Below are 13,326 nucleotides of genomic sequence, written 5' to 3' on the forward strand. Positions count from 1 at the left end.
ATAGGCATATGGCATTATCATGACAGTCAGGATGGGAATGAAAAAAAAAACTTATCAACATGATGAGGTATCAGATGTAGGTTTTCTAGGAAGATCACAACTGAAAGGTGTAGAACAGACATGACCCTCGTTTCTCTTTTTCACGATACGTGGGCAAGAACTGGCAAGCTGAAGTGTCAGTGTTTTATACTGGACAGAAAGAGGACATGGAGTTATAGCCTATCTTTTCCCAGAAGTAATAGACCAGAGAGATTCATAGTATAGTGTGGTCTGAAGTCAGAGGATGGAAAATAGGGCCTTTCAAGGTAGTATTTTTCTTTTGATCCTCTAAGTGACCAGGCCTTTCTAGAATTTCTCTAGTCTTATTATAGGATGACTTCACAGCTAGGCATTTTGTGTCATACCATGGATATATATATTTTTTTCCATTTTTTTTTAGTTCCCCTACTTCTCCCAACAAGGAGAAAACAGGTTGGTTTTGTGGGATCTGGCAGGAACAAGATTACAAAATATGCCACTAGTTCTTGAAACTATAACTGATGGGCCCCATGCAGATACTCTCTAGGTCCATTCCTCTTAGGGCATTAAATAATTCTCTTTTTGCTTCTAATGTATTCTCATGATTTTATTTCTTAAGAAACTTGAGAACGTTTACAGCTTTTGAACTGTTTGTCCATCCATTCAGTCATCTGCCCACCCAGGAGCTTTCATGATCAAGCCAAAATCACAATCTATCCATCGGGCTCCAGGGCAGAAGACGTGCCCTCAGATGATTGCTGTTGTTCACAGAAAATGAGGGGATGCACCTACGATGAAAGCTGGAGAGCTCCCAGACGGCAGTTCCATTTTCTTTCCTTCGTAAAAATCATAAAAATTCGTAATAATTCATGGTTAGCATAAACACAATCATTGTGCTACACCGTAAACCACACCTTCTGATCGACAGAAAATGAGAATGATAATAATTATTATAAAATAAAATAACAGTGATAATAATGCCATAACTTAAGATCTTTCATGTAGTCCAGCTACAGAATTTATACAAAATGGAATAATTTAATGCAAACAATACTGCTCTCTGTATAAGTTAAACATTTTTCTTCATCTTAAGAGCTATAAATTATAGACACTAAATTTTAAATCAATATTTCAACATAAATTGTAAACAAATGGAGGGATCAAACAAGCAAGAGGAACTGCTCTAAATTCCCTCCTGCCTTTACTTTTTGGCTGATGCGATCAGTAAAACCCAGGAGAGGGCAAGGTTTTCATCTGCAGTGGAAATGGTTTAATACCTGTATGTTTAAGTCTTTCCTAATGTCCAACATGATGCATTATCAAAGAGTCAAGCCAACTTCTTCAGGTCTTGAGACTGGAGAAGGTTGTCTGACAGTAACCTATCTTGGAGACAGAGACAGGAACTAGGCCAACATTTGTTTTTATATAAAATTCTAGATAAAAATTTCCTTAAAGCCAAGGAACTATGAAGTACCTTGCGATGCTTTTCAGAACTCACGACCCTGGGGGCGGGAAGGACCCCATGCCTTGGAAATGTAAAACTGCTGCTCAGCATCAGTTGTTCTTTTCACAGATTTCCAGATCCAGTTATTCAAAACCGCATTGTTCCAAAGTGAAGTAGAATACATTTTACAAATAGCTTTTAACGAAAATGCTATTGTGGTGGGAGAGGGGGTGCCTTTTGCAAGTTGCTTATATTGCCTTTATCTTGATAGTGGTAGCCAATCCCTAAAGCTTCCAGGATAGAATGGATTATGAACAAAAATAAGGGGATGGTTTGGGATTTGACATTGGACTCACACACATCCTAGCTGCCTTCGAAGTCTGTTCTACTGTTGAAGCAATATGACTCTCGTAGACAAGCAACCTAGTTCCAGAGAGGGCCCATCCTGTCTACTTCACTTAGCTGAACTGAGACATTCTGACAATGCACTCTTACAAATTCCATATTTGCTTTTCTAACACTGTTGTTAATTTCCTTTTTTTCTTATTCTTCTCTCTTCCTCGGCACCCCTACCCTCCATTTTTTCCTAAAGCAACTGGTCAACAGGTAGAAAGGAAAGAGGCTACAAGAAAATGGCACATTGGTCAAGGTAACACATTTGTCAAGGTAATGACAAAGACAGCATTAAAAAGGAAAACAGTTGTCAAGGACAAAGTGTGACTCTGTCTGTGAGTCTCATTACCAAATGCCACTTAAAGTGTAAAACATGAAACCAGCTCCCACACATGGTTTTCGTTTTCCTCGTAGAGGAAGCACATGCCCTCAAAGACCGTTGGTGCAAGTACTGGTCGTCAAACGTTTTTAGGTCATTTCCATTGCCCAGCTGGACAAGGTGGTTGAATTTAGTGCAGTCTTTTCACAAGTTACCTGGAATTGCTTTTCTTTTGCTGTTCTTTGTTTCCTAAAATGCTCGACATGTCTTGCTCTGGCTCTTCTTCAGTCACTTATGGCCAAAAGAACTGGTCCCCTGTTCAAGTAGTGATAATACCGTCTGGCCCCACAAATTCCCAAGAATGTTGCTCCTAAATTCCACTTCTTTTCTTTCTTACTCTCTTTCTCTCTTTTTCAAGAAATTATTGTCTCTCTATATAGCACATATTGTTCACTCTTTACAGTACAAAGTGTTAAAATGTCAAACAAAAATAAATATCAGTGTTACAGTAGCTAGAATATTCAATAAAATAGATCCCTGCCATTCTTGATTGAAATGTTCAGTGAGACTTAATTTCATTTGGATATTTTTTTCCAGAAATTTGCGAAGTCTCATGTTCCTGTTATTGCAGCTCATTTCTAGGGGTAAGAAAGATGAGGCAGCTCTCTTCCCAGACAAAAAAGCGGGAGAGAGAGGGAAGAGTCTGGGGGTGGGATGGATTTGAAATGCCAGCACAGCCATGAGATCTTCAGGATGGGCATTCTCTCATTACCAAGTAGCAGAGCTGTAGTGTTTATTGGTCCTCACTGTGGCATCAGAACACTCCCCATCTGAAGAGTCACAGTCCGATTCTTCAAACTGCATAGGATTCTGCAAAGTCAAGACAAAATAAAACCCTAATTCATTTCTGCGATCACTCAGTAAACATACATTGAACACCTCCCACATGACAGGCATTGTGCTGGCTTGGTGGGTAAGAGGGCTACAAAGATAGATGAGACCAAGTCCTGTCCTTGTGGGGCTTATGGAGACATATAAAGATGATGCTGACGATGACAGTTATGACAGTACCACCACAGCCCTACTTACACAGCATTTACTATGTTCCAGGTACTGCTGTAAGTGCTTTACATCTATTAATCCATTTAATTCTCATAACAGCCCTATGAGATGGATGCTGTTATCATATCCATTTTACAGATAAGACAGCTGACCTACAGAGAGGTTAAGTGGCTTGCCCAAAATCACATAGTAAGTAAGCGGAAAGGCTGGGGTTTGCATCTAGGCAGATTCCAGGCTACACGATTTCAACCACTGTGCTATCTTACCTCTCAAAAGGTAGTAGTATATATGAACTAAAGTGTTACATGGGCTAAGATAGCCTCATCCAGGGGCTATCTAGTGGGGACATGGAGGAGGAGGTTGGGAAGAGGTGATGTTTGGGTTAAATCTTGGGTTAAATAGTGGGGACATGGAGGAGGAGGTCGGGAAGAGGTGATGTTTGGGAATGAAGGGGTTCTTGAGCAGTTCACTGTTGTGCCTCATCTGGGAGAACTACCTTCATTTTGGGGAGCTCTGTTGATCTTTGTACCTCTACTTACTTCATGGAGGCAGTTGTATTTTATACACTAAATGGTAATTGTCAAGGCCCTAGGGACTTAACCACATCGTAACCCAAAAGAGCTACAGGAAGGGAACAGCGATGACAGGAGATGGCAGGAGAGGCCCCCACCTCATAGCCACGTTCCTCTGTGCACAACTTGCCCAAAGACATCTGTGTCTTCACGCGGCGCACAGCGCACTCCTTGTCAGAGAGCCCGTCGGAATGTGAGGATATGTCGATGGGGATCTCCGGCGTCTGGGACAGCAGGTCGTCCAGTTTCTCTGCCAGGCGGTCTTCAAGTTTCTCAGCTAACTCATCGGGGCTGTTCGAGTGGTCGCTGGTATTTCCCTCCTCTCCATCAGACACAGAGAAATTCTCAGAGCTAAAGGTTGAATATGACTGGCAGCTGCTGATACAGCGATGGGGCCTAGAACCACAAAGAACAAGAAGAACTTAATCACAGGAACAACTACTGTCCTCACCTCATCTGTCAATCATAGCCTTGGTTAGAGATCATCTGTTTTTCTTCCTGTCCTTCAGGGAGATGTAAACCCAGATAGGTTGAAACTAATTTTAAAGCAGCAAAGAGGGAAATTTATGTTTATGTGGCTAAACTCCAAAGCCGATGGCTACCACTGGTCTTGAAAAAAATCAGCTGGTCTAATCATCCCGTGTATACCTATGCATGGTATGGAAATGTTCACACTGAACTTATGCTTCTTATTCACAGAATCCTAGATGCTCGCCGGTGAAGGAGACTTTGGAGATTCTCTAGTCTAACTCATTTCTCAGAACAGAATACGAGTCACAGAAGGGAATGTACTTGTTTAAGGCCAAACCATCAGAAAAGGCAGAGCTTTCGTTTGAGTAGGTCTAGTCACACCCCACTCAGTGTCCTTCTCTACCCACACCCCACCCCAGCTGCACTGTCCATTGGGCATGGCAGCCCTGGAAGGCAAGTGCCTTCGCCACTCCTGTCAACTGATCCCCGACAGAAATGAGCTTGGAAGGCACATTCACTCTGCGGCTGTGGGCACTGCCCAGCTAGTCAGTGGCTCACTCCAGTTATCATCTGGGTTTAGCTCTGACAAGGCAAAATTTTAGGAGTGGTGGGAGGAAAATTTGCAAAACTTCCTCATTTCTTTCTCATTGTTTACAAGTAGTCTAGTAAATAAGGATGCTGTTAGCTTATACTGGTTTAAAAACAAAACGAATAAAAGAAGACTGCTTTTTCCTCTGTCATTGTCTAATCTTTCTGTATTTCTTAATACAAAATGCTTCTGAGGGCATATGATCTAAGCCTGGCAGATAACCAGGCCAGGTGGTGGGCTGGGGTTATGAGGCGGGTCAAGGACTCACGAAAAGAGCCCACATGGAAAAAGGAAGTGAAAGCAAGACCCACACAACTTCTTGAGGCTGGAAACCCAGAATGGGGACAGGGAGAAGAATGTTATAATATAAAAAGCAAAACCATGCTGTAAAAACATAAATATAATTTGCACCATAGCAAAAAAGAAAGGTGGGAAGCCATTAGGTGGGCTGAATTCACGGTATGTCATAGGAGCAAAAGCTGGAAATGATATCCTTGTGATGCCAGTAGAATGAGTTCAGAGAATGAAAAGACATTTTGTTCCGGCTCAGTCTTGCTGCATAGGAGAAATCACAGTATCCAAGGAGACAGTAAGACAGTAATAGCGACATGGCAGGAATAGCTCAGGGAATGAGAACAGATTTCAATTTTGTGCACAGCATGGGGACCCAGAATACAATTTACTAAAGGTTTTCAGAGAATTCCTGTTTCTGAGCAGGTACATGAAACTTCCAGGGATTCTTAGAGCTTTACCTTTCAAGAACAAAATGCCTTTAGCAGAAAAGGCCTCTTGGGAGGAAAACTATCTTCCCTACTCCTACATAAGAGTAGCTCTATTCTAGAAGTAGAGGGATGGGTTCCTTCTTTAATCCTATAAGCAAATTATATCACTAGCTAAGTAAGAAGCTCTTTCCAAGGCTCGGCTGAAGGAGGATTCAACTTATCTAATTATAAATTAATTTGAAGCATAAAATCCAAGGCATGGAGAGTGCTATGGACTGAACTGTGTCCCCCAAGCCCCAAATTCATATGTTGCAAAGCCCTAACATCAAATGTAACTAAATCTGGAGACAAGGTCTTTTGGAGGTAATTAAGGTTAAATGAGGTCATAAGGGTGGGGCCCTAATCCAATAGGACTGTGGCCTTATAAGAAGAAGATCTCTCTTCCCTCCCTGCTAACTACAAGAGGACACTGTAAGAAAGCTGTTGTCTGCAAACTAGGATGGGCGTTCTCACCAGGAACCCTGATGTTGGACTTTCTGGCCTCCAGAACTGAGAAATAAATTTCTATTGTTTAAGCCATTCAGTCTATGGTATTTTGTTACAGCAGCCTGAACAAACTAATACAGGAAGGTACACAAGAAACCAATAAAATAATCCATAAAACACATAGCTAACCCTAATAAACTGCCTACTATATTCTCAATTGTCACCTTGAATCTGTATTTCTGCTCCTCATCTCAAAGTTCCTATGAAATGAATTCTGATGAACTGAGATCTACTGTGCATAACCAGTTGCCAGAATGTGGCAATGGGAAACCATGAACATAGTGAGTTCAAATTTCCCTACATAGTGGCTATTAGAAAGTCACCTACCATTGAACAGGAAATGGGGCAAACTCAGGGTTTTCCCCAGTTACACTGAAAGCAATCATGTATTTGATGATTTTACCTCTGTCTTCGTGGAAATTCAACTTCACTATCTACTTCCCCTTCTTCTTCTTCCGAGGAGTCATCTCCACTCTGAGGAAAACAAGGGGAAAAGAGTTGTCTCTCTTTCCTCTCCTCTCTCTCTCTCTCTCTCTCTCTCCTCTCTCTCTCTCTCTCACACACACACACACACACACACACACACACGCATGCCCCACGCAGGCATTCAGTTCTCGTAAAGATTTAATTATCACCAAAAGGCATCGAGTAGTAGCTTGCTGAGTATCATCTTTAAACATGTATATCTTTACTCATTCATTTAGGGACTTTTCCTGGGTGTCCATGATGATAGGCCCTGTACTAGATGTTAGAAGACATACAGAACTGAGTAAAATGTTATCTTTGCCCTGAGGGAGACAAAGGCTCCATGAAAGTGTCCAGAAATATAGTTCCAAGACAGTAGCCCTCAGCTTTAACTTCTTTTCTATTAAATATCGAGCTGACCAAAACGTACTCGTTTATATTCTACACCCTTTCATTCCTTCATCTAAACTCCTGATGAAGATGATGATATGAAACCATACCTAAAATTGAGTGGATGTCTACTGTGTGCTAAATACTTTTCATACAGAATCTTATTTTTAACTCATTAGCAAGATGAGCTCACATTTTTGGATGGCTGTTATGTGCCAGGCTCTGTTCTAAATGCTTTATGTGTATGAACTCATTTAATCTTCACATCAACCAATGAGGCAGGGTCCACTATTAATAGTTTCGTCCCATTTTACAGAAAAGGACCCTGAGGTTCATAGAGGTACTAAGTAGAAGAGCTTGGCTTTGAACTCAGGTCTGTCTGACTCTCAAGCTTGTGCTCTTAACCACTACAGTGGACTGCGTCCCAGCTTACACACCCCAGGAAGCCAGAGGGCAAGGACAGAAATAGGCTCAATGACTGAGAACCGGCTGAGTCATGACGCTTATTAATTAAGGCACTGTTTTCCAAAATACATTGTGAAGAAAGCTAGTTCCATGGGGCATTAATAGATGTTATTTTTTAAAAGCAGTATGATCAAATAGGTGAGGGAAATGCTGGATTAAACAAAGTTACTGCATGTTTTTCAAAGCTGAGGAGTTGTTTACATAAGCTGGCAATATTGTGTTAACCAAACTTGTTTCATAATGGGATCCTTCCTACAGCATGCCTCATGACTAGGCTAGAGTAGTGGTTTGCAAATTATTTTGATTACATATCCCTAATATATGGTCATTTGTCTATAAATTATATACATTTGAATCAGTCTCCTGGTTCAGTAGTTCCCAAAGTGTATTTCCTAGTTCATCACTTATGCTGTGTGGAAAGAAAGTATTTAAAGCAAAAGTAACTTGTTTATGCTTTTGCAATCTCATCCTTTTACCAAATGTATACTTTTTATGTATGTTTTATAATGCACAAAATATGATAGGCTCTGACATTCCATGAAGGCAGTGACACACGATGCTGTTGCCATTACTGCCTACCTTTTGGAGGGGCCTTGTTTTTCGAGGTAGCATCGGCGGGGTGATGTGATGAGGGACGCCAAGGGATGAGGCAGACCTACAGCCGCTGAATTCGTTTTCTTCCATTTTCTCAGAATCCTGGGCATTTTCTGAGAGGAGATTATGTGCTGGTGACATAAAAAGGTTGGGGCTCCTCCCCGTTGGCTCAGCAGAGGGAACATCTAAGGACCCACACTGTTCTGGCCTACATGAGAGGCAGGGGTCATAGGGGTCAGCCTGACAACAGCCCCAGGGGCCAGCCTGGCCCTTGTCAGGCTCAGAACTTCTCCAGCAATCTGCTGCCATGGCTGTAGAGATGAGGTCAGGGCTAGAGCCAGGCATCTGTCTCTGAGCATGGTTGCTGAGTGGGCTCCGCAGGGCTGCTGCTGGGCCAAAATACCTCAGGTTGTTGGCGCAGGTTGCAATGTCCTGTCCGTGCATATTGAGCCTGGGATGGTGACTCTGAGACGTGGCAGGAGGGGGTTGCTGGTATTGCTGCTGCGAAGAAGGGCACTGGGATTGAGCTTGGTGTAGATAAGTGGGATGGGGTGAATTTTCCTGGGCTGGCTGGTTTTTCAAGATCGCTGCAAAGTCACTGTGGCTGCCTCTGCTGTTCCCTCGGCGGTGGCGTGGTTTGCTCCGGTATCGGCTCTTGCTGCTTGAGGTGGACATTTTGGGACTTCCGGACAAAGGGGATGCAGCGGGAGCCACCTCCATACTGGGGATACCTTCAGATCGCAGCAGATCTGGCCTGGGAGAAAAGTACAGACTTAGTTTAGGACATATGAAAACATATTAAAGTTTGGGAAAATGTATCGCAAGCCTTAACATACATACACCCTTGGATTCAGCAGTCACACACATAGGGGTTCATCCAATGGAGATAACGATGTGCGCAAAGATGTAAGTTTGAAGATGTTTTGTTACAGTATTGCTTAAAATAGCAAAAAGTTAGTAAAAACCTAGGTGTCTGCTTATAGAGGATTCCCTTTATTCCTTCTGGATCTTATTCTGTGCCTCTACAGCCAAGGTACTCAATTCAGAAATTGTAATTACACCCTACAGGTTTCTTGATATCTTCCTCATAGTATGAGCTATCGGCGTGGTGCTAACAGACTAAGGCACAGGCATGGGCGTTTGCCCACAATCAGAAATCTGTCCGATGATGGACCCTCATAGATCTTCCAAGGGATCACAAAGGAATGAGGTGTGGTACCAGAGAAAGAAACTTCAGGTTAATTAGACAAAAGGCTAAATTCAGGGAGTTTGGTCTAGACATGGGCTCCTTGAGGGCTGAGACTATGTCATATCCATCCTTGTATGTGAAGGACCTTAACAATGACTCTTGCTCATAATAGGTAGTCAATAAATGCTCAAGGAAGGGGGGACTATGAGGGTGGGGTCAGAAGAGAGGGAAATAGTAAAGAACCCAGAAGGCTGAATAAAGCCAACAAGAAAAGGGCTTGTGAGGAGATTGTGCTGGGCTCCTAATGGGAGGAGATCCTCTCACAGCTCTATTTAAAGGTGCCCACTGGGCCAGTCATGTAGATCACGAGCAGGAGGAAGCCAGTGCCTGAAGGTAAACCCTGTGCACACTGACTCCAAGGCACATATGATTTCTGAACTGATGAAGCAATTCAGGGCAGAGATCGTAGGATACCAGGTAGTACTGCTATTTCCTTTCTACCAGAGACTAGCTTCACTCTTCTTTGGGACTAGACAGATACAAATCAGCAGGATATTTCGAAGCTGGAGGGACCAAACTCTTTTTTTTTTTTTAAACAACAGAATCCTTTTCTCAAATTAATTATTAGGAGAAGCCCAGTATATAGAACAGACATGGTGGAACAGTTGAAGAGGGGTGGGAGAGCAGAGGCCCCTCCCTACCGGGCTCTGCCTCCTCATCTTCTCTACCCCTGCGGTAGACCCTGAGGTGTTTCTCTTGCAGGTCCTGGGGTACCCAAACCTTGCTTGGAAACACAGATACAGTCCTGCCCCCACCCTATTTGATGAGGAACCCAGAGCCCAGCCAGAGTGGCTCATGGTCTCACAGCCCGTTACTGGTACCATCCAGACCAGAAGTCCCTGCCAATTTCCAGTCTTGCTAATTGTATAGTCAGAGTACAGCTTGAAGGTACACACAAATCACTTGGGAGCTTATGAAACTGATTGAGTAGATCTGGGATGGGGCCTAAGAGTCTGTGTTTCTAATACGCTCTCAGATGATGCTGAACTGAGGACCATACTTTGAATAGTAGGGTCTATAGGAAATTAGCTGGCATCAGGCAGAAGGAATGAGTTTTTCTTTTCTTTGCTTTCGGGAGAAGTGCAGTTAAAGATTTGTCTTAGCACAAAAGTTCCAGGAGTTACTGATTCATGATAAGGTAGGTACTGATATCAGCAGCTTCCTGTCTCAGCTTCACAGTTCTACTGTCAACTGGCCAACTTGTGCCCCAGAAGGTATCTGAACAGAGGAGGCCCTGGGGCTTTTGTTGAGGGGTCAGAGAGGTTAGTTGGCTTGTGCCCATCACAAAGCAAGTAAATACCAGAACTCATAACTGGAATAGTTCTTTCCCCATTCCAAGCTTCTCCTTATTATAAGGTATTTAGACTATCTTATTGGCCTTTACTCTCCTGTGACAGGCTTGGTGGATCCATAATTGAACTCTGACTCTCTTCTTTCTAGTCATTAATGAAATACAAACTGAAACCTAGGCTAAAGGATGGTGGATGATTTCTCTCTCTGATCTTGGAGGTCACTGAACTTCTAACTTGATCATCATTGGACTATCCAAATAATCTGAAACTCAACTCCTTAAAGGGGCAATTGACTGAAAGTACAACTCTTCCTAGTTCTAATACCCATCTAGGTCACTTTCCTGGGCAAGTTCGGTTAGCCTGTTGACTAAGTATCTGCTGGTGGTGTCAAACTCCTTCCGACATATTTCTCACAGCACAGAGAAAAGTAAACATGAGGTCATACTTAAGAAAAGGTACTATTTTCTTCCCTAATGTTAGTTTTAACTATAGGCAGAATCCAGGGAGGAGCCAGCAGGCGTACTCTGTCCCTAATTAGTATACCCAAAGCAAAAGTGTTGAGATTTCTGGAGGGTTTTGCCTGGTGCCATCTGAAAACGATTTCTCAGAACTTGACTAGAAGGTGGTCAGGAGTGGTAAGGGAAAGCAAAATTGGAATTAATCCATGGAGTTACTCATTAGTAGTTTAGATTTATATTAGTCATGCTATGGTAGAATGGCCAACATTCTGAAACCTCAAAAAACCATTCTTGGTTTGTATTTTCTCAGTACCTTTATTCTTACTGCATTTAGCTCAAGTCTCACTGCTGGGTCCACACCCCATGTTTAGGGACATTCCTTTCCTTTACATTAATTTAGCAAGAATAGAGCCAACTCTCCATTATTTAGGAAGAATGAGGCTCTAGCTTATAATAGGCAGAGCTGGAATTTGAATTCAGGTCTGTCTGGTCCCCAGTTTATTCTCTTTTCACTATTCCATGCTAAGATAATAAATATCTATGTCTCGGACAGCAAAAACTGGATTCCTAGAGTGCATGACATACTTTCTATTACCTTCCTACTCTGTTTTACCTAGAGGCAAGTGTGCTAATGTGCTATCCAGAGGCAAGTGTGCTAAGTGAGGTAGAGTGGCCACACCTACCATCATTTGATTATGTATTTTTAGGGGGTTATTGTCTCATTTATCTAAATATCAGGTCAGCACAAGTGTCTCAAACTCACCGTTTGGTCTGCATCCCAGGTTTGTGAGGCACCCCTTTTCTTTTCATGAGCTTCTCCATGGCATTGGGGTGGATTATTGGACGGACAGGGTGTCGTTTGTAGGTCCCAGGGTACTTCTTTTCCACTGCTTGCTCACGTCTGCAGAATGAGAGAAAAAGCCCCATCTCAGTCACTGCTGACAGAAAAGATGGGCAGGATGTTTTCACAGGCGAATTCCATCCACAGATTCTGGCCACGTTTACCAGATGCAGCCTATCTGAATAATGAGGCTGCCATTCAGATAAAAAAGGAAATAAAATACTAAATTCAAATTAATCTGACTTCATTTTTTCCTTCAGCTCACAGATGGACTCAGAGGCTGACCTTCCCTTCCCCAACACATTTCATGAGAGACACAATACAATGGTAGAAGACCCACTCGTTTCAGTAGCTGCTGCTATGGCCGAGACCCTGTAGTTTTCTTGACATTCTCAGGAATACCTTAAACCACTTGCAGTAGCTACCTTACTTCCCCAGGGGGCAACAAGCTCCCTCTCATTCACACCAAGCTCCTTCACGAAATGAGGACCCCTTCTCTGAGCCATTCAGCAGGGTGAAGTAGCAAATGCCTGTCAAGTGCATGTTCCCTTAGAACTAGCTCTGTGGCAACTCCACTCAATCATAAACCTCACTGGGGTCAGGGACCCGTGCACAGCATATCCTTGAAGGGATGCTGGGTGAATGAATAACAACATATCTGCCAGTTCTGAGTAGTAGCAACGTGGAACAGTAGTACATTTCTGCTGATAGACCAAGATTGTAAGGGCAGACAGTGGTCTGGATCCATACTTAATGAGCTCCTTCTCCCGCATCTCCAGCTGTAGCATGATGGCGCTCAGTTCCATGTATAAATTATTAGCCCGCTCAAGTTTCCTCTCATAGTGTTCACGGATATCTAAAGCATGCCTGTCAAAGAAAACACAGGATTAGTGAAACTGACCAACTTGGGGGAGAACAAAGGTCAGCTCTAATGAAATAAGAACCAGGATGGTTTATCTCGAAAGCATTTGCCCAAAGGCCCTCTAAATTTAAGGCTTCCAAGACCAGTGCAATGACTCAGACAAGATGGAGTGGGAGATGGAATATTCAAGCTTTCCATTTGGTTTATTCTTAAGGGCCACATCTAGCCATACAGAATAGCCAGGAGGGCCACATGTAATATCTCGATGTGATCTGTGTATAATTTGTAGCTTTCGTGTAGTGTTAGGAATATCATAATAAGAATACACTATAATGAGATATAATATAATATAACTCATATGTTAATGGAAATATGCAGTCAGAGCTGACACCATGATCACTCATTTATACTTATTCATGGTAGAGATCTTACCTAATTATAGTGGTTACCTATGACCAAGTCTTGTACCCCTTACAGGTTATAAGCATCTTGAGACTGAACACTACATCTTATAAATTTCTGGCCTTCTCTGTCACCTAGGATAGGGGCCGAATGAACAAACAGCACTGCTCTA

General features: G+C 42.6%; 1 protein-coding gene across 1 annotated transcript in view; it reads right to left on the reverse strand.

The window, feature by feature from the left end:
• Window positions 1-610: 610 nt before the first annotated feature.
• Window positions 611-13,326, reverse strand: part of MAP3K13 (mitogen-activated protein kinase kinase kinase 13) — a 142,412-nt gene continuing 129,696 nt past the window's right edge. Inside the window, exons 9-14 of the mRNA XM_023525599.1 lie at window positions 12,641-12,766; window positions 11,813-11,950; window positions 8,036-8,804; window positions 6,540-6,610; window positions 3,907-4,204; window positions 611-3,044 (exon numbers count right to left, since the gene is read on the reverse strand). Of these exons, the coding sequence (XP_023381367.1) occupies window positions 2,943-3,044; window positions 3,907-4,204; window positions 6,540-6,610; window positions 8,036-8,804; window positions 11,813-11,950; window positions 12,641-12,766 (1,504 nt within the window). The 3' untranslated portion in view covers window positions 611-2,942. The remainder of the gene's footprint in view (window positions 3,045-3,906; window positions 4,205-6,539; window positions 6,611-8,035; window positions 8,805-11,812; window positions 11,951-12,640; window positions 12,767-13,326) is intronic.

The sequence above is a fragment of the Pteropus vampyrus genome, unplaced genomic scaffold, assembly GCF_000151845.1.
Source record: "Pteropus vampyrus isolate Shadow unplaced genomic scaffold, Pvam_2.0 Scaffold14, whole genome shotgun sequence".
NCBI lineage: Eukaryota > Metazoa > Chordata > Mammalia > Chiroptera > Pteropodidae > Pteropus > Pteropus vampyrus.